Consider the following 25,020-nt stretch of genomic DNA (forward strand, 5'->3'; position numbering starts at 1 on the left):
GTTTCACCTGGGTACAAAATATGGATTAAAAACATTTCTTTTTAGCAGGACATATGACTTTTAACATTTTACAATTATGCTATTGATTTTATTCATAACTGTTTTAAAGCGATGATTAGTTTTAAATTTTGATTTTGACCCCTCTATGATGATTTTACCTGTAGCACTTTGAGATTTTTCTTAAATGTAAAGTGCATTACAAATAAAATGTTTTATTATTATTATTATTATTATTACCTCCTAATTGTCCACTAGTTTTGGATGTTGTATGACATACAGTCCCTATACATTAAGGATTAAGATCATAATAGGAAAAGATTGTAGGCCGACCTTTATTTGTGAATGCATGTTATGCCATTTACTGTTAATTCACCAAAAAAAGTAATTGTTAATCAGCTTTGAAAAGACCACAGAGAAGGCTAAAAGGCTATACAATTGGTGATGTTGTTTGTGCATAGGAGCATGATGTCGTGTCGTTCTCCCAGTGAATTACTTTCGAATCGTGCGGTACAAAATAATAGTAATTATAAAAAATACAAAAAAAAAAAAAAAAAAAAGATGACTGGCACGCAATCATACTTCAGGATGCTTACGCAGCATTGCAAAAAAAAAAAAAAAAAAGTCAATTGTAAGGGTATTAGTTTACCCTTGCAGCAAAACAGCAATTCCTTAGAGGGATTCATGGGCAATGTTTACGTTGTGTTTCTGGAATTCAAACTCAAGAAACCAGTCTTGAAAATGAGTAAAAAGTAATAATAATAATAATAATGTCTAGAAGAGCTGTGCTTCTTTATGTCCCTCATTTACAGCTTTGGTGCCACAAGTAAAAACAGGCAGATGGCAGTTTTGCACAAAACAGCCAGTAGATGAGCTCCAAGCACAACAACAGAATGCCTGATCACATGGACAGTGGCAGATTTTGATATGGCGATTTGGCCTACGGTTAAACCACCGGTGCGCACGGACGTTCAAGATATGCTCCTTTGCCCCAGCCATCGCGCACAGCAGCGCTTCCCCTACGGACAACCTGTAAAAAATATCTTTCCTATAATCACGAAAAAATCAAACAGTCTCCCTGGAAGGTCAGTCTTTCTCACCTTAGATGTGTTATTGTCTTGCCAGGCTGTTTTCAATCACTGTTCCGATCTTTGTTTAGCCGTTCCTGTGAGAAGAATTTCCTTCCTAGACGTTTCCTGATGTTCAGCATCTTCCCTAAAAAACACCGCCCCGGGATATACCTCTACATTTTTTGGAATGTTAAGATTTAAAAGGCATTTAAAAGGCAGGGAAGGTCATGGAAGACATAGTTTTACAGACCTTTTCAACTTTACCCAATTTCTGCTCAGATCAGTGACAGACACATGCGCAATGTTGTTATGACAGCATTAAACATGGAAAACTAGCAACAAATCATTGGTATGCCTGTCTTCTCTCCTTAAAATGGTCGATCTGATTTAAAATATAAGGTAAGGTCGTTATAAATTTCAGAACTGATTCTAAACATCTAAGTCGGGAAGAGATTGAAAGATTTAAGTAAAGCTTTGTTCTCATAAAATGCCCCAGCTTCATTTTAATCTCAATTATTTATATTCTCATGTTCAAATGAATCCTTCATCATGGGTAAAAAGTGACATCTTGTGGGTGAAGTGATATTTTTTCCCCTCATTTTGACTCGGTTTACCCTCTGACTCACAGGCACAGATCAGTTTCCAGCTGCAACCCAGATAAACTTTACCAAGCCAGAAATGCCAGTTTTTTTTTTTTTTCTCCTTTTCCTTTAATATTATTTAACATGTACAAGACAATTATGAGGGCTGCTCCTTAAATAAAGGGATATCTGAAAGATGCTCAGTTATAGTAACGTATCTGTGGTGAATCTTTATTATTCGCCTCGTATAAAAGACATTTCCCACCTATTGTCTGCCGGTGCAGAGCTCCCTCAGCGCCCATCTGTTGTCCCTTTCACCCCGTCCTAACCTTTACTGCCTCTCATCCCCCAGATCCCTGTTACACAGAGGCTCCTTTATACGTCGGCTGAAGTGTAAAACTAACCCCCATAGAGTCCCAAAGCTATGGAAACAGGGTTCTATCAACTAAGTGTAACATAAACATAAAAAAATAATACATCTTGCTGAGGTGCACGTCAGTCAATTTTCCCTCATGATAGCACAAAAACACAAAGATTAAATACTTAAGCAATTCCCAATATATAAAATTACAACATAGATGATAAAAAAGACAATAGCATGTGGTGCATGAATGTGTTAGTAGTGCTCTCGGCCTAGTGCAACTAATATCAACTACACATTTTTCTGAAAGAATGGCTTAGCATTACTTTTCTGTCCAATAATAATAATAATAATAATAACTTATATATATGTATATCCCAAACATCAAATACTTCTTAGAACTACTGTTAATCGCCGAGATTCTTATTAGTTTAACTGTTATGCAGTCAAACATTTTAAAAAGCGAGTGTGCGAATTCACACGTTAAAGCCAACACATATCTGTAACATAACTGGAACGCATGCAATAACTTGACTACCTGTTTCTTTCCCCCCCAAACGGTCAGAGTTTTCCACGGCCGTCCGGTGGTGCTGGCCACTGCTTTGGCAACTTCTGCTGCAAAGCCTGAAGCCTGCAGAGTCTAAAATTCACTCCACCCGATCTAGTACCTGTCAGCAATCTCTGAACACAAACAGAGTAACTAAGCACCACAGTAAAACGTGCACTGAAAGAAACACACCATATATATATATATAAAAAAAAAGAAGAAAACTGATCTTATAACATCCTTAATGAAAGGGTGACGTCAGCTGGCTTATGGCGTATAAATCCACTAGGAGGCAGCAACAGTGAAGGTAACAGTAATCAGATATGATGTCGATGGCTGATCTATTTAATGGCTGATGTTATCAGTTCTATCTGCCCCCCCCCCCCCCCCCCCCCCCCCCCACGCCAAGCCTCTCCTCCAATCAGATCCCAGCGTTTGTCTTTGCGTGTCTGTCAGGCTGAACCAGTCCAGCAGCAGCCAAAGGTGGAACACCAGTGGTGTACAGTACTATACAGCTATTTAACATTTAGTAGACTGAATGCAACTACAGGGACTTCCTCTTTCAAACGTGCACTTTCTTTATAGAAGTGGTGTTCACGTTTTTTTTTTTCCTTTTCCTTTCATTTTCTCCTTGAATATTTGAAAAATCATTGAGACTCCTATAATGCTTTTCTGTTCCCTTAGAAATAAGCTCAATGAACTGCTTTGGTTTCTATTAATATGCTGCGGTGTGTGATACACATCTGAACATACGACAAAGATCAATGGATTTTCATCACTAAACATTAAAGATAAACTTTCCCATCGTGTAGATTATCTGATAACAGGCAATTTAGCTACAGGCAAGAAAAAGCCTGTTTTTCATTAGTGCGGCCTCATTTATACACAAGTGCTTTACGGGGAATTAGAAGCGCAAGGATATAGAAATTTACATTTAAAACAGCATATACATAAAAAGTATTACTAATAAAAAATCCATTTATAATCTGCACCTGCTTAACCCTGGATGGCTGGTGCCTGTCTCCAGGGGTCAAAATGCAATAAAATACAGATCCAAAACAAATAAACATCTAAGATGTTGCAAAATGAACTGAGAAAAATTAGTTTTGACATTTAAGTGAAAGCAGCAGAAAGGAGTAATGATTTCAAGTCTTTTAATTTGTTCATTTTACAAACAGGAAGCCTGTTATTTAAGGGCTGGTGTGAGATGCTTTGGTCAGGACTGAGGCAGCAGTCTGATTGATGAGCTGTGACTGCCTGTTGATTTCTCAGGGAGACAAGCAAAGATACCATGACGATAACCAAGCCCTATGCAATGAAAAGCACGCACCAGTTTGTCTGTATCTTGATTTGACAGTAAACCTATTATAATGTTTTCAAGGCAGTGCTACATGGATTTAGTCATAGATTTTACTCAAATGCAATTTTATGCGGCTGTTAAAATGAAATGGTAAATAGACTGAATTTATATACCACTTTTCTAGCCAAGGCCCCTCAAAGCACTGTACACTATCCAATTGCACACATTCTTACACAGATACACAGATGACTAGGCAACTTGGGGTTTAGTGCCTTACCAGGGGCACATCGGCACATGACAGGGGGAAGCTGGAATCAAACCCACAGCCTTCCAACAGCGTGATAACTACCCTACCCACTGAGCCTCAGTCACACATAACGAGATAACTTGTATGATCTTTGATGTTTATCCCATTTGATTCTAGCTGATGTCTATCCTTGCATGTATGGAACCAAAAACAACCAAACCAAAACCAAAGCTCGAGAAAATTCAGACCAACTCGCTGATTAAATGGATACACTTGCTTAGAGACTATAATCGATTATGGCCATGTGGTTAAACAGAAATAACGTTGTGGACACATATCTGTAACATGTCTTCTCATATATCTTGTGGATACGTATGAGAAGACATGTTGTTGAACTCCATAATCTGAACCGGGCGATGTATTTATATGTAATTGAATGGCCCAAGGACGGAGCCTTGGTGAACTCCAGGTGTGATGTTTGGATGCCAAATGACTCAAGGTACACAGTAAATTTGTCTGAGTAAAATTTACTCAAAGTGAAGAAGATTTACTCAGAAACAGGTAATATTTGGTCCTTCTCAAAACATTTTTTTCACTTTGAGTAAATTTTACTCGGACAAATTTCCTGTGTAGCGTGAACAGAATCAACATATATTTATATTGTTATATACTTATTTATATTAAGGTTCTCTCAGGGGTTGGGACTGCTAAGGCTGGTATTGTTGTATGGCTTGTTAGTTTTGACCCCTAACACCAGCGAATTATGTTGGCTGACAACGTACAATTGAGAACAATCACAATTGCTGTTAAGGAGCCGAAAAACTGAGTGCAGTTTAACTGGATTTCAGATAATTCGGATATATCGATCCAGTTTATTGATATTGGTGATATTCACTGCAAGTGCTGTTGACTCACAGCAGGACATTCTTCAAATAAAATCTTGGTGCATCCCTATCCCCACAGCATGATGCTGCCATGTTTTTTTTTCATTGGAACAGGGATGGAGAGTTCAGGTGGATCTGCACCGTTAGTTTTCTGCAGCGTTTAATTGAAATAGTTACAGGTTTTGTTCTTATCTGACCAGAACACTTTCATCCACATGCCTGTTGTGTTCCTTACATGGTTTAAAGGGGATAAACTAGGAGGGTTTTATTTCGGATTATGGCTTTCTTCTTGCCACTTTTTCTATAAAAGCCATTTTTGTAGCATGCACACAAATACTTGTGCTGTAAACAGATTATCTCTCTAGAATCTCTGCAGCTCCTCCAGAGTTACAGTGACTATATTGGCTACTTTCCTGATTAATGTTTGTCTTGCTCAGCCCTTCAGTCCTGCTGGACATCTATGTCTTGGTAGGTTTGCTTTTGTGGCATTCATTTTTGAACAACGAGATGTTAAAAACGTTTTTATATATAATATAACCCTACCTGGAACTTCTGCACTTCACCCTTGACCTGTCTGCTGTGGTCCTTGGATCTTCGTGATGCTTTTTGTTCATTGATGCTCTGACAGAAACCTCTGAGGCCTCTTTACAGAATTGCTGCCTTTATACTGAAATTAAATTGCACAAAAGTGTTAAATAAATATACTTCTAAAGCCAGTTGGTGGCAGTGAATTTTATTCAAAGAAATCAGAATAAAGGGGGCTGGATGTACCCCCCTGTGCATGGGAACATCCAGGGCTAGCCCAAGGTTTTGCGGGGCCTTAAGCAGAACAATATCTGGGGCCTCTTAAATAGTGTTTCAAAACTGATTTGGTGTGGGGAGACACATTTAATTGCTTGAGCTCAAAACCAATCAGGGATAATTGGTTAATATTTGCTGAGATGTATTTGTGATCTTGTAAAATCACAGCATTTGATTGTAGTTATGCCAACACAACAATCAAACTGTAAAAGTAACACTTTTACAAAGCAAACTTGCCAGTTCTTTTACATATTACATGTAAAGGGGCCTAGTCACGTATTTTGACCATATAGCATAGGAGATGCACGTTCATGCGCTTTACTGACCTTTCTATGTTGCTCTCAAAACAGCCGTGTCATACCGTTAGATTAGCATGTAGCACATAGCACTGTTACCCTTATTAAAAATGACCGTTGTTTTTAACAATCTGAGGCTACGTTCATACTGCGGGTCCTGGTGCTCAGTTCCGACTTTTTGCTGATATAGGTCACAGATACCATTTTGATGTTTGTATGTCACTTGAATGCACCCTTCTCTCTCCCGACACTCACTAGTTCTACTGGATTCACTTTGTATTAGTCTTTTTCCTGCTTTAATAAGGTAGCAGCTTGACAAAGCCATGATAGCAATTATTTTACATCCAAGTAGTATGCAGTTCTCCATATATACACACACACACATAAATTTCAAAGTAATGGTATCGGTATGGTATCGGTATCGGCCGATACTGCACAGCCAGGTATCGGGTATCGGTATCGGGGCCAAAAAATGGCATCGGCGCAACACTAATACTAAGACCACATCATAGCGAAACTAAATAAGGTAAGAAGAAAGCAGCACAGCTATTAAAAAGGGTCTTTGTGGACCGGCAGCTGCTACTACTGTGTGTGGATGTGTAGTGAGAGACAGTAGAGTGACGTGAAAGACGGATAAAATGCGACATGGCCGTTCAGAATACAGACGCTTGAAAAAAAAAGATACGTATTCAAATTAGTTCCACATATGAAAGTTGTCAAATCAGATTTTTGTTTTGGGGCGGGGGGAGGGGGGGGGGGGTTGAAAAGATCGAAATTGCGCCGTTCAACCTGCCATGAAAATGATGGATATGGGTTGTATATGGGCAAAAAGATCGGATTTGGGTCGCATTTCCCTGCAGTGTGAACGAACCCTAATTTCAGCATCATTTTGACAACTTTCAGCGTAACGGGCCATTATGCTGAAATGCGCTGGCGAGAACCCTGAAAGTACGTAGACGCCTTGTTGATCAGTCAATCACATTGACATTGCCGCAGAGCCAATGGGCGGGCCAGAGGGGCTGACACAATAGCGCTCTAACAGCTAATTGTGTTTTATTTCTGTGTAAAACACAGAAATAAAACACAATAAGCCAAGAGGGCCCGGTAATTTAGTTGGAAGACCTTTGTATGCGACCAGAGTGAGCTACTGCTATAGAAATTAATAAAGTCATAGTGTGAATATGGTCATTTAAATACTAAACAACCAATATTGCTTTAATGTATCTCAGCGGAAGTCTGAAAGTATTCTCCAGTACAACAAATACAATCACCTTCCTAAAATAATGGCCTATTTCCTTTTTTACGTTTTCAGAAAACACAAAATAATACGGCAATAAGTTATTGAGTGGACTCAGGCAAAACAATTATTTTTGGCAAAAAAATGACTGGCCATTATTTCAGGAAGGTGACAATACACAAATTTTAGGTCTATAGCAAGTATTCAAACTCAAGCATTTATGGGAGACCCCTAATGCTTTGGGGGCCTAAGCAGCGGCTTAATTCGCTTATGCCTTGGGCCGGCACTGGCTATATAAAAAAAAATTGAGGTTTCTGGCATTGTGAACAAAAAATACTTCCGCAAAGCACTGCTGGTATGTTCAACAGCTGTACACAAATACAGGGCGTTTGTTCTGCTTTGTGTTGAACACTTAGCCTACATGGATGTCAGGATTCTCTACACAACAAAGTGCAAAGGGGCAAAAATCATCTGCTTTTTCTGCACCATGATAGCTATTTAAATCACTTTAATAGTTTGCGCTCGCAATTGGACGGAATCAGATCCTGTTTAAATTCTGTGTACTAATCAATCGCGTTTGGGTAAGACAGTGGAGGCAGCAGAGGGGTGGTGGTGCGACAGAGCAACAGAGAGCCGACCTGCTGCAGTTGTGTGAGGGCGCCGCTGGGTGAGTCCCTCTCTCCGCTGCTCCGGTCTCCACTGCTCCCTTTCGCTGAAGAAAAGAAGAGGAGATCTAGGTCCGGGGAGGAGGAGGAGGGCCGCCGCCGCCATTATCGGAAAGCAGACCGAAATCCCACTTTCACAACGCGCGATCGGCTCCTGAGACTTTGCACGGGACATGAAGGATTCGTGTTGCAGCAGGAGCACATTTCGAGGGAGACACCAGGGCGATTCCGACAAACTCTCCGTTGTCTGGTGCGCGCCGCCGGGCCAGCGTTATTATGTGGCCACAACAATGGACAGAATAATGATTGAAAAAGCAACGTGGTGAACCGAGAGGAAGACGACTGGACTAGCATTCTTTTTTTCCCTTCTTTTTCTTTTTTTAAATACATATACACGCACCGATTTTTGCACGAGGAAACCTCCCTTTTGGAAGATTATTCCTGGACGTAATAATTTCTTCCCGGCGTTTAAACGCAACAATAAAAAAAAAGTGTTGCAAAAAAAAATAACAAAAAGGGAGGCGAGAATCCAGACATCTGTGCTCAGGGTGTGGGGGGATTCATTTTTTTATTTATTTTTTTCTGTTGACCTCGCCGCACGCAGCGTTGTGATATCGGCGTAATCTGGGCACCGTTCGTGGCGTTTTTATTCTGCGGCTTTTGCTCATGCACATCAGGCGGCGGCGGCGGCTGCGGCAAGCGCTGGCCTGACAGATGCGAGAGGAGAAAGGGGAGCGATGCGATGGTATGTATGCCCCTAAACGTGCTCCGATCGGCGTCTTTATTTGGCCCGTTTTTCCCCGAGTGCCCACACCCCAGGTTGAGCTGGGGGTGGAAAGTGGGTTCCCTTTAATCGTTGCGTGTCTGCAGCGCGCAGGGTCAGTCCACAGCCCCGGCGCTGCAGTTGCATTATGTAGACAGCAGGCCTGGCGTGGTCAGCCCCTCTCTGGGCACCCCTGGAGCCAATGTTCACTGGTAATCCTTAGCGGAACATATAACTTGTCTCTGTAAGCGGGTTATACAACGCTGCGAGCTGCTTTTTCTTTTTTATGCGCTCTGGATCGCTGCATAGAAGGCGTCACGTTGAGCAGGGTGGTTTGTTTGAAAACGTCTCTGTTTATTCGGGTATCAGGCCTACCTCACCTCAGCTGGCCGCAGTTGCCATTGACCCTGCTGGACTTTGCCTTTTTTTTTTTTTAAAGAAAGCACCACAAGAGACGCTTTTTATTTAAACGCAACCCGATTGGTCAGTCTCTTTCACCAGGGTAGCCAAGGTCACTTCAAATAATTTGGTTTGCCTTATGAGGTGCCTATTGGAGCAGCATTGCATCAGTGCTATGACAGAAGCAGTTATCTGCCCTTTAAAAATAGATGAGGTGAGCAAGTTCATGGCCCCCTTTTTTGCTTTCATTGTAACCGTGTTTGAATTTGAAAAGATTCTAAAAGTCTTTTTTCCTCCCCCAGTGGCTCTTGGTTAGTTGCAGGAACAAGTTTAAAACCATATAGTCATTTTAGCGTTGGATCTCATTTTAAGTTGTCCAAAAAACTTTCATAAAGGATAAAGACTGGTAAAATAAAGTCTGTGGCTGCTTTTAAAGACACATTTGTGTAATCTTTATAACTTGATGTAGAGTTATCTGTAGCTTGTTTATGTAAAAAAAAAAGATTTTATCTGTAAAGCTAAACAGTTTGAGAAATCTCTACATAACATTTTGTGAACCACACTTCAAAAGCCATTGCATATATATTTTTTAGGTGTTTAAGAAGGCATCTTGCAATGTTGGAAATTTAAATTTTGGTTCAATGCATGTAAAGTATAAACGCTGTACCTAGCTGGAGCATGTTTTTTTTTTTTTTTAAAGACTCCTAATGGTAATTGGAATTTTAAAATGCTGTAACACTTCTAACTTTGAACCAGAATAAATGGAGGTTCTATAATTTGCAATATTAATTTCTTTCATATTACACATTTTGATGTTAAATGATTTTAATCTAGTCTGATTATGCTGTTGACATGAAGGCTGCTGGGGGATGGGATGATGGGCAACCGGGCCCAGAGCAATTTAAGTAAAGTTAACAAATGTTGCAACGCGTCAAACCTTTCATGTTCATATTCATAAAGAAAAATCATGCATATAAGTCTGGCCATTGCTCCCCTTTTGTGGCCATTTTGTGGCACCCCTATTTGTTTGGTTTTGAAAAAAAAAAGAGTGGAGAATGGAGCGCCTAGAGCACAGTCATTTATATGCATGTCACTCTACTCACTGATCAGCTGATACCGTCACTTGAAGAGCGCCACTCCCAACATTCTTGTCCTTAGATTTTGGATGTCATTCCTTTTCTGACATTGCAGAAATTGTTGTTTTTGTGTTTTAAGAACAGTTGATGCACTGCTGAAAGTGAGCCCAGCAATTTAATGATTACTCTATAAAGATCTTCCTGGTCAAATGCAAAGACCTGGTCTAAATCTTTTCAATTTGTCACCACTTGGCTCAGGGGAAATGTCACTCATGATTCAATAAATTAATCTGCAGGTTAATAAAAAGTTAAATGGAGACAGCCAGGCACTGAGTTTAGGCAAAAGGCCATTACAAAATGGAACTTGTCCACGTAACAATTCTAACTAGTCTGTTATCCTCGTTGTTGTGTGTAACGGCTGTGGCGCTAGGTAAGCTTCCTTTTTTTTTTTTTTTTTTTTTTTTTCACAGATATTTGTGTAAACCTGTGTTCTTCTGTTTTGGCTGATGCTACACTGTGAGAATAAGCAATGGCTTCTGCCAGCGGATATTATAATGGTTGGCTTAGGTGTTTTTGAAACACAGCCATCATTAGGTTTAGCTTGTAATAATGAATGAAGATGGCAAAAAATAAGTAAGAATGTTAGTGGAATGATTTCATACGTTGTACAATTATTTGCATGACGTCACACCTGGTAGATAATCAATAGTTGACTCAGAATTAATAATGAACCATTTTGTCACTGAAAAAAACTAGGAGGGTGAGCAAAACTATATGTACACATAAACATATGACTGTTGCAAATACATCAATGTTGCCATTTAAAGCATCATTATTTCTAAATGTGTTTTTATTTATTTATTTTGATAAAATAATTGCCTGTTTGTCTGACTTCCAATTTTTGTTTGTTTTGACAGGATCTGATTCATAAAAGGAATGAATGAAAGGACCGACTGCTCATATCAGTGCACTGTCATTTATCGTAACTGAAGCCCAGCAGAAGGAGGAGCAATTTGATCTGTTCTGTGGATCAGCATTTTTATGGACAAACATATACGTGATCTCTTTTATTCAGTGCCTATTTGTGGCAGGATGAGTTTCAGGAGGCTATGATGGCAAAAAAGCAAGATGCACGATCACCCATTTACAACCTCATTGTGGTGGGTTTGTCTGGAACAGAGAAGGAGAAGGGCCAATGCGGGGTGGGCAAATCCTGCCTGTGTAATAGGTTTGTGCGCCCCAGTGCTGACGATTTCTACCTTGATCACACGTCGGTGTTGAGCACCAGTGACTTTGGGGGCCGGGTGGTTAACAATGACCACTTTCTGTTTTGGGGGGAGGTGTCTCGGGTCCTGGAGGAGGGGCCCGAGTGCAGGATGCATGTTGTGGAGCAAACCGAATTCATAGATGACCAGACCTTTCAGCCACACCGTAGCACTGCTATGCAGCCCTATATCAAACGAGCGGCTGCGACCAAGTTGGCCTCAGCAGAGAAGCTCATGTACTTCTGTACAGATCAGCTGGGTTTGGAGCAAGACTTTGAGCAGAAGCAAATGCCAGAGGGGAAGCTGCAGGTCGATGGCTTCCTGCTGTGTGTGGACGTGAGCCGCGGCATGAACCGTAACTTTGATGACCAGCTGAAGTTTGTCACAAACCTTTACGGCCAACTCAGCAAGACCAAGAAGCCCATTGTGCTGGTGCTCACCAAATGCGACGAGGGTGTTGAGCGCTACATCAAAGATGCACATACCTTTGCCATTACAAAGAAAAGCCTCCCAGTAGTCGAGACGTCCGCTCGCTCAAACATAAATGTGGATCTTGCCTTCCTCACGTTGGTTCAGCTTCTCGATAAGGGCAGGGGCAAGCCCAAGATCATACCTTACTTTGAAGCCCTGAAGCTGCAGAGTCAGCAGATAGCCTCAGCCAAGGATCGCTATGAGTGGCTTATTAACCGTATCGTCAAGAATCACAATGAAACTTGGTTAAATGCCAGCCGACGGATGAACACCTCACCGGAGTACAAGGAATATGTCTTCTTAGAAGGGACGGCTAAATGCAAAAAGCTATTTCAACAACATGTCTACCGCCTGAAGCAGGAGCACATTGAGAGGCGTCGCCGGATATACCTTAGCACTCTCCCTTTAGCCCTTAGTTCACTGGTGCCGGATCTTGATGAGATAGATCAGCTGAGCTGGTCTGGAGTGCAGAAAGTGCTGGAGTCCAAGCAACACTTCACTCACTGGTTTGTTGTTCTGGAGGATTCTCCATGGGAAGACACGTCTCACATAGACAACATGGAGGATGAGCGAATCCCCTCCGACCTGCTGGAGACGGCTGAAGCGGAAGATATATTCAATGCCCATCTGGAACATTTAAGAAATGAATGTAGACGTGCAGAGATAAGACAGGAGTTTAAGCAAAAGTTGGCGTCCTCACCCTTTGTCACACCCGGCAAACCTTGGGAGGAGGCCCGCAGCTTCATCATGAATGAAGAGTTCTACCAGTGGCTCGAGGAGCCGGAGTACTTGGACCTGTACAACCGCCATCAAAAGGAGATTATTGACCGTGCTAAAGAAGACTTTCAGGAGCTTCTGCTTGAGTACTCTGAGCTTTTTTATGAGCTTGAAGTGGATGCCAAGCCTAGCAAAGAGAAGATGGGAGCAATTCAGGAGGTTCTGGGAGAGGAACTGAGATTTAAAGCTTTGCAAAAGCTTCCCGCGGAAAGAGATGCTCTTGTGCTGAAGCATATCCACTTTGTGTATCACCCCACCAAGGAAACCTGCCCCAGTAGCCCTCACTGCGGAGACTCTAAGATTGAGCAACTCCTAGCCTCGCGTTTCCCCACGTGTTACCCCTTCTTTGACGTGAAAGCTCATTTTGGGGACACCAAAGCGGATAGAATTAACTTGGTCATACTAGGGAAGGACGGACTGGCCAGGGAATTTGCCAATGAGATTAGGGCTCTGTGCACAAACGATGACTGGTACGTTTTAGATGGGAAGATGTACGAGTTGACGCTGCGGCCCATCGAGGGAAACGTGCGTCTTCCGGTAAACTCCTTCCACACCCCCACTTTTACCCCTCATGGATGTCTTTGTCTGTATAATTCAAAAGATTCGCTGTCTTACGTGGTAGAAAGTCTTGAGCGACTTAGGGAATCAACTCTAGGTCGAAGGGATAGCCAGCTGGCCCAGCTGCCAACATCTCTCCTTTTAGTCACTAAGAGAGGTGTGGGCTCATATGTTGATATAGGTGGAGACACTGCCTTAAACCTAATAACACAGGGACAACAAGTTGCTAGGAGACAACAGTGTAGCTTTCTAGATCCGGCCTCCCCCGGTGTGGGCTACGGCCACAATGTAAATGAGACTCAGATCAACCAGGTGCTGAGGGGCCTACTTGACGTTAGAAGGAGCACATCTTTTAGTAGCAGCTCCCCGCCTCTCCTCCCCGAGCCTCCCGGTCTCCGAGACTCTCCTCATCAGCCGGCCCCAGAGGCAGACCTCCGTATAGTCATGTGCTTAATGTGCGGAGACCCCTATGACATCGAACAGCTCCTGTCCCCTTTCCTGATGCATCAGCACTGTAGACCTATGTCGAACAGTGGCACTTCGGTGTTGCTGGAGCAGACAATCGGGGGCCACAAGCTGGCTATAGAGCTCTCCCTCCTCTCATACCATGCCTCTTTCACTTTGAGGAAGAGCAGGTTAGTGCATGGCTACATTGCTGTGTACTCAGTCACCCGGAAAGCTTCCCTGGAGACCCTGTGTGCATTCTTATGCGAGGTTCAGGACATTATCCCCGTTCAGCTACTGGCAGTAGGCGATAGCCAGGCGGAGCTCACTGACAGCGACTTTGCCTGTGAACAGCTGATTCAGGGGGAGGAACTGGCCCACGAGATCGAGGGTCGTTTCAATAGCGTGGTTTGTGGGTCCGGGGGAGTGGTGGGAGGCCTGCACAGAATAGAAATGTTCCATTCGTTTCTGATGGAGGTGGTGGAGAAGCGCAACATCGTGGAGGCGACACATATGTATGACAACGTTGCTGAGGCCTGCACCAACGAAAACGTATACTCCCCGCGCTGCATCTCTCCTAGCCCCGTGACCATGTTCGTGGATTCGGAGGATGACGTAGAGCCTTCTCCGCCATACTACGACGGCACTCTCTCTTCTCACGGCGGCGGCTTCAACATGCCTGACTTGGACTCCAGTGACATCTCCGTTATATCTGATATCAGAGACTTTGAAAACAAGCTCAACAACAAAATACCCTCTCAGGTGAGAGGAAAACCAGGTGTCACTTTTGACTTCCGGAAAATGAGCCGCAGCCCGTACATCGACACCCTAGGTCATCGCCGGTCCCTGCCCTCTGCTGTTACCTGGGTCCCTGGTGGGGATGTGGGCTACGATCCCTCTGACTACGCCGAACCCATCGATGCCGTCTCCAAACCCCGCCCCAGCAACGAAGAGATTATCTACTCGGTTCCTCACGACAGCACGCAGGGCAAAATCATAACCATCCGCAACTCCAACAGGATGCACTCGAACGGAAACGGCTCGGACAGCGAAGCGGACAGCAGCTCTTTGGAGCGAAGAAGGAAGTTCTCAGCAGTCGGCGTGAAGCCCCGTCTGTACCGCGACCGCTCCAAGCGGCTGGGCAAGTTCAGCAGTTTCCGCACAAGCTTCATAGGCAGCGACGATGAAATGGGAGCTCTGTCCAAGTCCAAAGATGACGACTTTGGGACATTGAAAGGTGACAGCCTTGTTAATGAGGAAATAGAGGACCCAAAGAAGAGGAACATTCTGAAGAGCCTCAGGCGCACTGCCAAGGTTTGGATTATTACAATTTTATCTTTTAAGTTTAAGAGAAATCGTAGTTTTAAAAAAAATATATATATATTGTAATCATGAATAACTAGTGTGAGCCTGTGGAATATAATACTGTTATTTCCCAACAAATCTCAGTGAGATACACTTTAAGCCTTGAGAATTAGCATCCACTTGGAGGAAGGATTTAGCATTGCTGAATATTTCAAACTCATCAAACACCCCTGTTTTACATCCCATACAGAAAACAAGATCAAAGCCACGTCCATCAATTCCCAAGCCCATGGAGAGCAGTTACTTTGGAGTGCCGCTAGCGAGTGTGGTGTCCCCCGACAGACCTATTCCACTCTTCATAGAGAAGTGTGTCCACTTCATTGAGAAAACAGGTGAGTTTCTTTGGTGTGCTGTGAAGATTAGGAATAATGATTGTTCAATGTTGTGCAAATTGCCCGTCAAAAGTACATATAGTTCGGTTCTTATAGATTTGAATGAACTGATCAACCTCTATAGCTCACCATACTGAAATGAGCTTTTCTTTAGTAATCCTACTAGACAGACTGTGCTTATTGTCACTTTTTTTATCCATCCATCCATCCAACTGAAAAAACTGAAAAGAAATACATTTATAAGCAACTTGGCTAAACAAGGACTTTACAACTATCATTTCATGAGCATTTTCAATATATATATTTTTTATCAGTTACTGATTTAACATTAGATATTTAAGTTTAAAGTTCTTTTAATTGAGCTTTCATTTCTAACCGGATGCAGGAGGTATTCAGTCAGCAATTGCTTTAAAGCAAAATGGTGTGTTTAGTTGGGATCAGTGCTAATTCATTCATAAATCAGATGGAATCAGCAGTAACGCTCTGCTCTGCTCTGAGCTGTCCGTATCCCTGCCAGCTGAAGGCTGCCAGAAAAGCTGAGGTGTTGTTTCCACTGAAGGCATTGACTAGACAAACGCTATAACAACCAGTCAATTCTTTCATCACTGCGTGGCTCACTTTGTGTTCTTCTTTTGAAAGCATACTTGATCAGTTCACATATACACAGTTTCCTCCAGATAATGGTGGGCCTGGTCAAGATATGTTTAAAAACATAACAGTCCAACTTTTAATTTGAGTACATTTATGGATTTGGGGAAATTCCATTTATTTAAATAAGTTTTTATTCACCCCCAAAGTGTCCATTTTCAAACTGTGTTAAAATGGGATTAGGATTTTCCCTATGTTGCCTTTAGTCGCAAACCTGTATAACTAAAAAACAATTCACAATATTACCCAATGGCACTGGATATTCGATGAAAGGAAAAGCTAAATTATAAATAAAATCAGCTAGGCAAGATGGAGGTTTCTCACCAGCCCCAGATCCACTGCACTTCACCTCTGAATAATTTCTCTTTGAACTGATCTTTTTTGGGATAATTAGCTCTAAATTTACTAAAAATTCAATTAGCACCTGATACAGAAAATGTCTTCTGAACACTAAAAGCAGCATGGGTACCAGTTGTTGTCCTTGTACCACAGCTTGTAAACATAAAGTAAAACATAACATGTGCATTTTGATTAAATCTCTCCTTTTTTTTTTTAAAAGTTGATCAGTGTGGTTAATGAGGATCTCAGCAGTGTGCACACTACTGCTAAAGTGGCAGGTATTGGTGACGTATAAAAATAAGACCATAAACCCTTTCAAAACTTTTCCCGTTATATAAACTGCCATTTATTTAGTACAATTCAACTTTATGAAATAAAAATAAATCTGTTAGATGGGACAAAACAGAAAAAGGTGTTTAGGTCCACACCCTTAAATCAATGCACTGTTTATGCCTTTATATCCTGTTTATGTTTTTCCCCACAGGCGTAGAAAAATCCTTTATTTTGCCAAATGGGAAATTTAGTTTACTGAGTGTACATGTGATGTTAGCCACACCGCCTTATAAACAAAAATTCAACTCAAGGTGCCCATTGAAAATGACGTCTGAACACTGATAAATGTGTTCAGACGTCATTCAATGTAAGGAAAACGGAACGTTTCACTAGTTACAGGTACATCTGAAAAAAGTAGAATATTGTGAACAAGTTCAATATTTTTTGTCACTCATTTCATTAAGTCAAACTAATAAATTATACAGATTCATAAGACACAGAATGAAATGTTTCAGACCTTCATCTCTTGTCATTTCAATGATTATGGTTTACGGATAAAAGCAGAAAATCCTGTTACTCAGAAAATTAAAATGTCACCCACAATCAATAAAAGACGATAGGTGACAGGACTCTGAAACTATCTCTGCTCTTTGTTGGGCCTCCTTTAGCATGAATTACTACATCAATGCGGTGTAGCGTTGATGGTAATCAACCTGTGCCTTGTTGGGTCTGGTGTCTCTCATCCTCTCGACAACACCCCATAGATTCTCTGTTGGGTTCACATCAGTCCAGTCTGCTGGCAAATACAGCACAGCAACACCTTGATCATTGAAGCAGCTTTTGGTACCTTTTGGCAGTGAGCGTCCCATGTCCTGCTGGAAAGTGAAGTCAGCATCCCCACAAAGCTCATCAGCTGAAAGAAGCATTGGGCGCTCTAAAATTCCTGGTTGATGGCTGAGTTGACTAGGCCTCAGAAAACCCAGTGGACCAGCACCAGCAAATGTTGAGGCATCCCAAAACGTCCCTAAATGTAGAAACTTCCCACTGGACTTCAATCCACGTGGATTCTGGGCCTCTCCACTCTTCTTCAACACTCTGGGACCTTGATTTAAATACGAATGTTACTTTTATCTGAAAGAGGACCGTTGAACCATTGAGCAACGGTCCATTTCATTTTCTCTTGAACCTGGGTAATATGTTTCTGACCTAATCTCTAGTTCAGGAGTGGCTTGACACAAGGAATGTGGCATTCACCGTCCATGTGGAGATTGGTCTGTGCATAGTTGCTCTTAGATGCGCCAACTCCGACCTCAGTCCACTCCACGCGAAGCTCCGCCAAAATCTTTGAAAGGATGTTGCTTGAAAATCCTCTTAAGCCTGCAGCTAACCTTGTTGCAGGGACCCCTTTTCCTACCAGACTTTTTCCCCTCTACTCGACTTTCTATGAATGTGCTTGGATAAAACACTCCATACACCCCATACTCATTTCAATCATCTTTAGCGCCATCCAGATTACAAGAAATAATGGTTTGTAGTATTTTACTCTGAGGAATATCTGTGTAATTTGTGTTTCAATTTCTGCAACCAGTGTTCTAACTTTGGGAGATGTACCTGTAGACCTGCCGATCATAAAATGAGACATTTTAAGAAATTTCTTTTACAATCCCCAACAGTAGCAGTAAAACAGATGAGCCCAAACGCAACCAATGACAGCGCTGCAGTCCTCGCATCGGAGAGACGGCAGGCTACTTTCTTGTTAAGAGAATAGTCGCAAGGCGTCTTGTCCCGATACTTAAGGTCAACTAGACTATTTTCTACTTTCTTATAAAATTTTAAACAGGCCCAGGTGTTTTCAGTGGAAGACAATGCTTTGCTCCCACCGCCCTACTCCTTAGCCCAGACACATGGACAATGCAGGAGATTATTGTTCAAATGTTGGACTCGTTAGAGATTCCTGCATATCCTTCAGTGGTAATGTCCTTTTAGAAATTAGTCAGAGGTGACTAACTTGTCAACTCTTGAGAAACTGACAGTTTTTTTCCAGTTGTACCATATTTTCAATCGTCATTGATTGATGCTGCTCGGGAACATTTGCCAATCTTTTCCCCGACTGACGGCTTTTTTTCAACAAGGTCGTTGCAATCCATTGTAGGTTCTCTGCAAACCATATCTCTAGCGGACGGATGCCAGTTTGGGGAAAAATCAGGAAATTCCTACGTCGCTAGCGGAACTTTTTATTTCAGGTTAATCGGATTTACCCGAATTGATGCCTGGTGTGAGCTCAAGACAGAATGCTGACGCAGAACGGGAAGGTGGTTCAGTGTGTGCAAATCTGTGCAAACAGGTTGGTTCAAAATGTTGGCTACTCTTGCACTTTTTCTGGCATCTAATTAAAATAACTTTAGTCTGGAGGAAGGACAGGGTGAGGAATTGTAGCAGTTAAGAAATCAACTTTAAGGAAAAAAAACTTGTTATACTTTGATACCAGTAATTCTCCCATGCTGAGACCAGACCGTCAAACGGTTATAGGTAAAAAGTAAAGTCCCAGTCGGAGGAAGGACTTGTGTCTCTGAACACTTTAAGATGTTTTTTTTTTCCCCTTCCTCAGCCTTCGTGCTGAGCTGACATCTGCTGATGGCAGATTTTCTTTATACGTTCATCCCCTCCAGGCGGCAGGACACTCACAAAGTCAATCTAAGGTTGTAAGGCGTAGCCATTTTCAATGAAGAATGAGAGATTGTTACTAAACACCGTAACCGTGTACATTACGCCTCTATAAGCAGTGAAAGCTTGCAAAGGTTTATGATGGACACCCTGGAGAAAGTGACAGAATAAGGAGGAGATTAAACAGAGTGGTATAAAAGCTCATTTTATCTCTGATAGTATTTTTTCGGACTCTGGTGAAGTCCAGGAAGAAGCTTGGAGAGCTGCAAATGTTCTAGACGCTTCCTTTTATCCAGATCTCTGCAACATGATCATGCAATTCGTTAAGTGCTTCTGCGAAGGAGCTTTATAGATTCATGTCTGTTTGCAGAAGGGCTAAGAAAGTGTTTGTGCTTTGCCCGCTTCGCACGATAACATCCCATATACACCCCTCCACGCTTTTTTTTTATTTCTCTGTCTGTTTCTTCCCTTCAGGCCTGAACACAGAAGGTTTGTACCGGGTGAGCGGCAACAAATCCGAGATGGAGGCCATGCAGAAGCAGTTTGAACAGGGTGAGTTACTCCTAGCACCTTGAATCCTTAAAAAAAAAAAAAAACGGGGCAAGCTGCCGATGACAACCGGTGCTTCGTTTTCTCATCTGATCCCCGTTTCTGCGCAGATCACGGATTAGACCTGGTGGAGAAAGACTACGCCATAAACACTGTGGCTGGAGCTCTCAAAAGCTTCTTCTCAGAGCTGCCTGATCCCCTGGTGCCTTGTGCTCTGCAGGTGGAGCTATTGGACGCTTTCAGTAAGCAAACACTGCTGGGCTGGGAGGGTCCTCACACCAACATAAAAAGATTATTTCCTTAGGAGGGAAGGGGGGGGGGGGCTTGAGGGGGCCACTCTGCTCCTCCTATTGTTTTGTGTGTTTGCGGCGTTTAAGGAGGAAAAAAGGCTTCCCTGACGATGCGGGGATAGAGTTCAGTTGAAATACGATACGATGGATTAGCAGTGAGGGATGAGTCTGTGTTTTACAGAAATCATGGACCGAGAGCAGAGGCTGTACACCATGAAGGACGTGCTGAGGAAGTTCCCCAGGGAGAATTACGACGTCTTCAGATACGTAGTGAGCCACTTGAACAGGTAAGCGCTCCGGTTAGAATCCCCGAGTACGGGCTCGTGTTTTCCACGTTGTGCCGCACTTCAAGCACAAACATACAGGACTGTCTCAGAAAATTAGAATATTGTGATAAAGTTCTTCATTTTCTGTAATGCAATTAAAAAACATGAAAAGTCATACATTCTGGATTCATTACAAATCAACTGAAATATCACAAGCCTTTTATTGTTTTAATATCGCTGATTATGGCTTACAGCTTAAGAAACCCAAATATCCTATCTCAAAATATATTAGAATATTTCCTCAGACCAAGTAAAAAAAAAATTATAACAGCAAAACCAAATCAAACATTTGAAAATGTCCATTAATGCACTCAGTACTTGGTTGGGAATCCTTTTGCACAGATTACTGCATCAATGCGGCGTGGCATGGAGGCAATCAGCCTGTGGCATTGCTGAGGTGTTATCATTCAAAAATGGAAAGCCTGCCAAACACGGGCCAGGCAAGGAGAGCATTAAACACTGATATTGATGTGTCTTCTGAGAGACGCCTGTCCCCTTTAATTCCCTTCATATACATCTAAACCTGCTAGGTGACTAGATGTGCAAAGCCCAAAAGACTTGCAGCTGTCCACGCAGCAAAAGCGGGTTCTACACAGCATTAACTGTGTAGAACCTTTTCTCTCCACTTTGGGATCATCCCCTACTCCGTGTTGATCTGTGACTTAAAAAAAAGAAAAAGCACTAACTTACAGAAGAGTTCTGTGCTTTATTACACCATGATGTTGAAAAGGTTGAAGGGGTTTGGGTGTTTTTTTCCAAGGAGCTGTACGTGACGTGGTGTCTTTTTTTCCCCCCCCACCCAGGGTGAGCCAGCTGAGCAGGGTGAACCTGATGACCAGCGAAAACCTGTCCATCTGTTTCTGGCCCACCCTCATGCGGCCCGACTTCACCACGATGGACGCCCTGACCGCCACGCGCACCTACCAGACAATCATCGAGACCTTCATCCACCAGTGTGCATTCTTCTTCTACAACCAGCCCCTGATCGACTCCCCGACGGGCCTCGGGGGCCTCCCGGCCTCGCCCACCACCACCCTGGGCGGGAGCTCCGCCTACTCCTGCTACCGCTCCTCGCCCCCCCACACCGCCGCGCACTTCAGCCCCCTGCAGCAGTCTCCGCCCACCACCCCGCAGTCGCCCCTGCAGTCCCTGCTGCCCCCGCTGCACCAGCACCCCCACGCCCACCATTCTCCCGCTGAGCAAGAGACACTGTGAGAGACGACGATGAAACCGCGTTGTGCCCTTGATGATGCTGGACCTTAGCGACACACACACACATACACACACACCTTCATACACGAGAAGAAAAACAAAACACTAAACACATTTCAAACATGACAAACCTAGCTTAAGAAGGCAGGGGGGACAGGGGGCATCTGTGGACAGTGTTGTGTGAAATGTGGCATGCTTCGATTATCAGTAAGGTGGAGGACGCTGCAAGGCTACACTTGCAAGTGCACTTCCAACCCAAGCTGGACGAGATGAATTGTGGCCACCATCAACATGGTTTTATCGTATGTAATATTAATTTTTCTCTTTTTTTTTTTTTTTTTTTTTAAAGTACCGCCACTGGATTAATGGACCAGCCCCTCTTTAGGTCCTTTGGGCAGCAGTTTGCTCCATAGAAGCAGAGGATCATTGTCTGCCGCCTTCTTTTTTCTTTTTTTTATCCTTTCTCTCTCCTCGCTTTACTGGAGGGGGTCTGCATGGTGGGGGGAGGAAAGGGGGTGGGTATCACATCCAGGGATGCACTTTAATGATCACTGTTCTTTTTTTTCTTTTTTTTATTATTATTTCTTCGCTCAAACAGCCATACGTACCCATTGCCTCAACCGAGCTTTGGCAGATCAAACTTTGTTTACATCAAACGTGTTTTTTTTTTTTTTTTTTTTTGTTTAATCCACAGACCTATCTGAAGCACTTTTTGATGGTGTAGTGTTTAAATATGAAGAAATGCCACATCGGTTAATTGTCCATATTGTTTGTTTCTAGCGGCTGAATGTGGCACGAGTGCAGGATTTCTTTTGTAAAATCAAACTGAACAAAAATAGCAACGTTAGTCTTTTAGTTGGATCTAGTTGTCTGGCTTTTGTGTTCTGACGGAGAGTCTGAATCTGCTTAATTGTTCCTCATTCATCCAGACCTGTGGAGGAAAGAAAAAATAAAAAAGTTCTGTTCTCGCCGTTCGTTGACCTGGGTGGATGATCGGGGACTTTGTTTTTATCAGACAAGCCATGCTGTCTGCAATCAGCCATGTTGAATGTGTAACCTAGTCGCATCATCATCGTCGTCATCATCATCATCATCATCTGGTGTCCAAGGAAACCAAAATGCTTGAAACACAATAGGTCGCTTGACGCGTTGCTGTGCTGTCCATCGACCCGAGCTCTTTTTCTTCGTGTAATGTTAAGAACCTTTAACTACGGAGGGTGTAGGATCATACTGTTACCGCGGGTTCTGCTGAAACGGAACCTCGTTTGAGAAGTAACCCCCCCCCCCCCACCACCTGCTGCGGTTGGGACCCGTTTTCAGTGGCAGCTCTGCAAATGAAGGGCCCCCGTAACTTTAACTTTTTGAACTCTTAACAAGAAAGTAGCCTGCTGTCTTTCCGATGCGAGGATTGTAGCGCTGTCATTGGTTGCGTTTTGGGCTCATCTGTTTTACTGGTACTGTTGGGGATTGTAATTTTTATGTGTTCAACAGACTGGAACAAAGAAGTAAAATGAAATGTTTTTTTTTTTTTTTTTTTTTTTTCTTTCCCTCTCTCTCAGACTTCTCTGAGCTTGAAGCTTAAACATTCAGACTAACAGAATTCCTGGGAGTGTATAAATAATGTTGCTGCATCATTTGGCTTTCAGCATTAAAAAAAACAAACATAAAAAATAAGAAAAAAAAAATAAATGAAAAAAAATGCACGATCAAATGTGCTGTCGGAAGGATCAACGAGTGGGTGCACACCACGTCTCCGTTATGGTTGTTTATTTGTACTTTGGGGGTGGGGGGGGTGAGGGGTGGGTTGGGGGGACGCCGCCCTTTAGTTGATGGTAGAAAACATCTCTAGTGTGTATTTCAATTATCGGAAGTTCATTTTTACAATTTTTGTGAATGGTTTAAAAGGCCACCTAAAATTAGTGCATGACTTAAAAACAAAAAAAAACAAGACAACACATGAAGGAAGGAGGATGAGCGCCCTCTTCCTGTTTTTAAAACATGAAGTAACTGTGTGAACGAGAACTGATTTAGCTGAAAAAAAATGACAAAAAAAATAAATAAATCATGTATCATGTGCACCAGGAGCAAATGGTGAAATTTGTCTGACTGACAATGTTTGAAAATGAAGGCCTTATGTGAACTGTACAATAGTTAATAAATTAAATCTTGTAAAACTTCCTGCACAGGTGTTTGTCTCTTCATTGATCCAATTTTCTACCTAAGAATGAGCGTCCTAGTAGGCGACCGGATGAACAATGCATCTGTGAACATTGTTTAAGTCATCTTAAGTCAGGCCTGGACTTTGACTGGGCCATTCTAACAGGTGGACATGCTTTCCACTGTAGCTCTCTGTATCCCCATCTTGCCCGTCTGCCCAGTCTCAGGTCTTGAAGCCATCAACAGGTTTTCTCTCAGGATGTCCATGAATTTATCTCCCTCTGACCAGCTGGAGAAAAGCATCCCCACAGCATGATGCTACCTCCACCGTGCGTCTCCATGAAGATGGTGTGTTTAGGTTGATGTTCACTGTTTTTTTAATCTACACCACTTTGCCTGTAGGCCAAGCAGTGTAAATTTGATTGTATCTGGCGAGGGCACTATCTAAATGTTGGCTTTGTGACCTAAATGTTTTTTTTTTTTTTTGCAAAACTCTAAACATAATCTGCAATGTCTTTAATTTAACAATGGCTTTCTTTTTATTCTGAAAGCTAGATTGACAAAGTGTTCGACTAATGATGATAATCCACCTGAGCTGTGGATTTCTTCCGCTCCTCCGTGACCACCATGGGTCTCTTGGCTGTTTCTCTAAGGTGGGCGGTCTTGTCCCATGCTTGCAAAGTATGATTTTTATTTTTTTATTTTTACTATCTGAAACTGTCAATCCCTTTCCTTGCCCTTCCTGATGCTGTTTGTTCTCCAATGTAAACTTCTGAGGGCTTCGTTGAACAGCTGGGTCTAAACTGAGATCAAATCCAACAGTGGTGGACTCCATTTACCACATTAGCAACTTCTGAAGGTTATTCCAAAAAAGTTAAAAAACAAAACAACTGGACTTTTTTCCGAAGTTTGAAGATGTTTCGCTTCCCATCCAGAAAGCTTTCTCAATTCAAAATGTGTGGAGTAATGTGGAGTTGCAAGCTTTATAGTACTGTCCAACAAAGGTCCACCCCTTAGTAATGTGGAGTCGTTAAGGTCATTGTTGGCCTGCAAATTAAACCGAAACAGGTCCACGCCTCTGCAATGGGGAGTCGTTAGGGTCGTTATTGGCCTGGTCTACAGGTGC

The 25,020-nt window shown here is 42.5% G+C and overlaps 1 protein-coding gene across 2 annotated transcripts; it reads left to right on the forward strand.

Annotated features, from left to right (window-relative positions):
- The first annotated feature begins 7,970 nt into the window (after window positions 1-7,970).
- arhgap35b (Rho GTPase activating protein 35b) lies at window positions 7,971-23,916 on the forward strand. 2 transcript variants are annotated; one of them, XM_012867105.3, is made up of 7 exons: window positions 7,971-8,731; window positions 11,142-15,053; window positions 15,295-15,436; window positions 19,835-19,912; window positions 20,020-20,151; window positions 20,381-20,486; window positions 21,329-23,916. In XM_012867105.3, exons 2-7 carry the CDS (start codon window positions 11,334-11,336, stop codon window positions 21,738-21,740), a joined length of 4,590 nt encoding a protein of 1,529 aa, XP_012722559.2. In that variant the 5' UTR covers window positions 7,971-8,731; window positions 11,142-11,333; the 3' UTR covers window positions 21,741-23,916. The 2 variants fall into 2 exon arrangements, with proteins under 2 accessions (XP_012722559.2, XP_035999169.1); XM_036143276.1 differs by lacking the exon at window positions 7,971-8,731 and adding an exon at window positions 8,760-9,362.
- Window positions 23,917-25,020: the final 1,104 nt, after the last annotated feature.

Source organism: Fundulus heteroclitus, chromosome 11 (assembly GCF_011125445.2).
Source record: "Fundulus heteroclitus isolate FHET01 chromosome 11, MU-UCD_Fhet_4.1, whole genome shotgun sequence".
Taxonomy (NCBI): domain Eukaryota; kingdom Metazoa; phylum Chordata; class Actinopteri; order Cyprinodontiformes; family Fundulidae; genus Fundulus; species Fundulus heteroclitus.

Bases quoted from the DNA above. Each gene is read 5' to 3' on its own strand.
- arhgap35b (XM_012867105.3), top strand. From the start codon at position 11,334: ATGATGGCAAAAAAGCAAGATGCACGATCACCCATTTACAACCTCATT. The intron at 20,152-20,380 runs GTAAGCAAACAC...TGTGTTTTACAG, and splicing joins GGAGCTATTGGACGCTTTCA to AAATCATGGACCGAGAGCAG. The intron at 20,487-21,328 runs GTAAGCGCTCCG...CCCCCCACCCAG, and splicing joins GTAGTGAGCCACTTGAACAG to GGTGAGCCAGCTGAGCAGGG.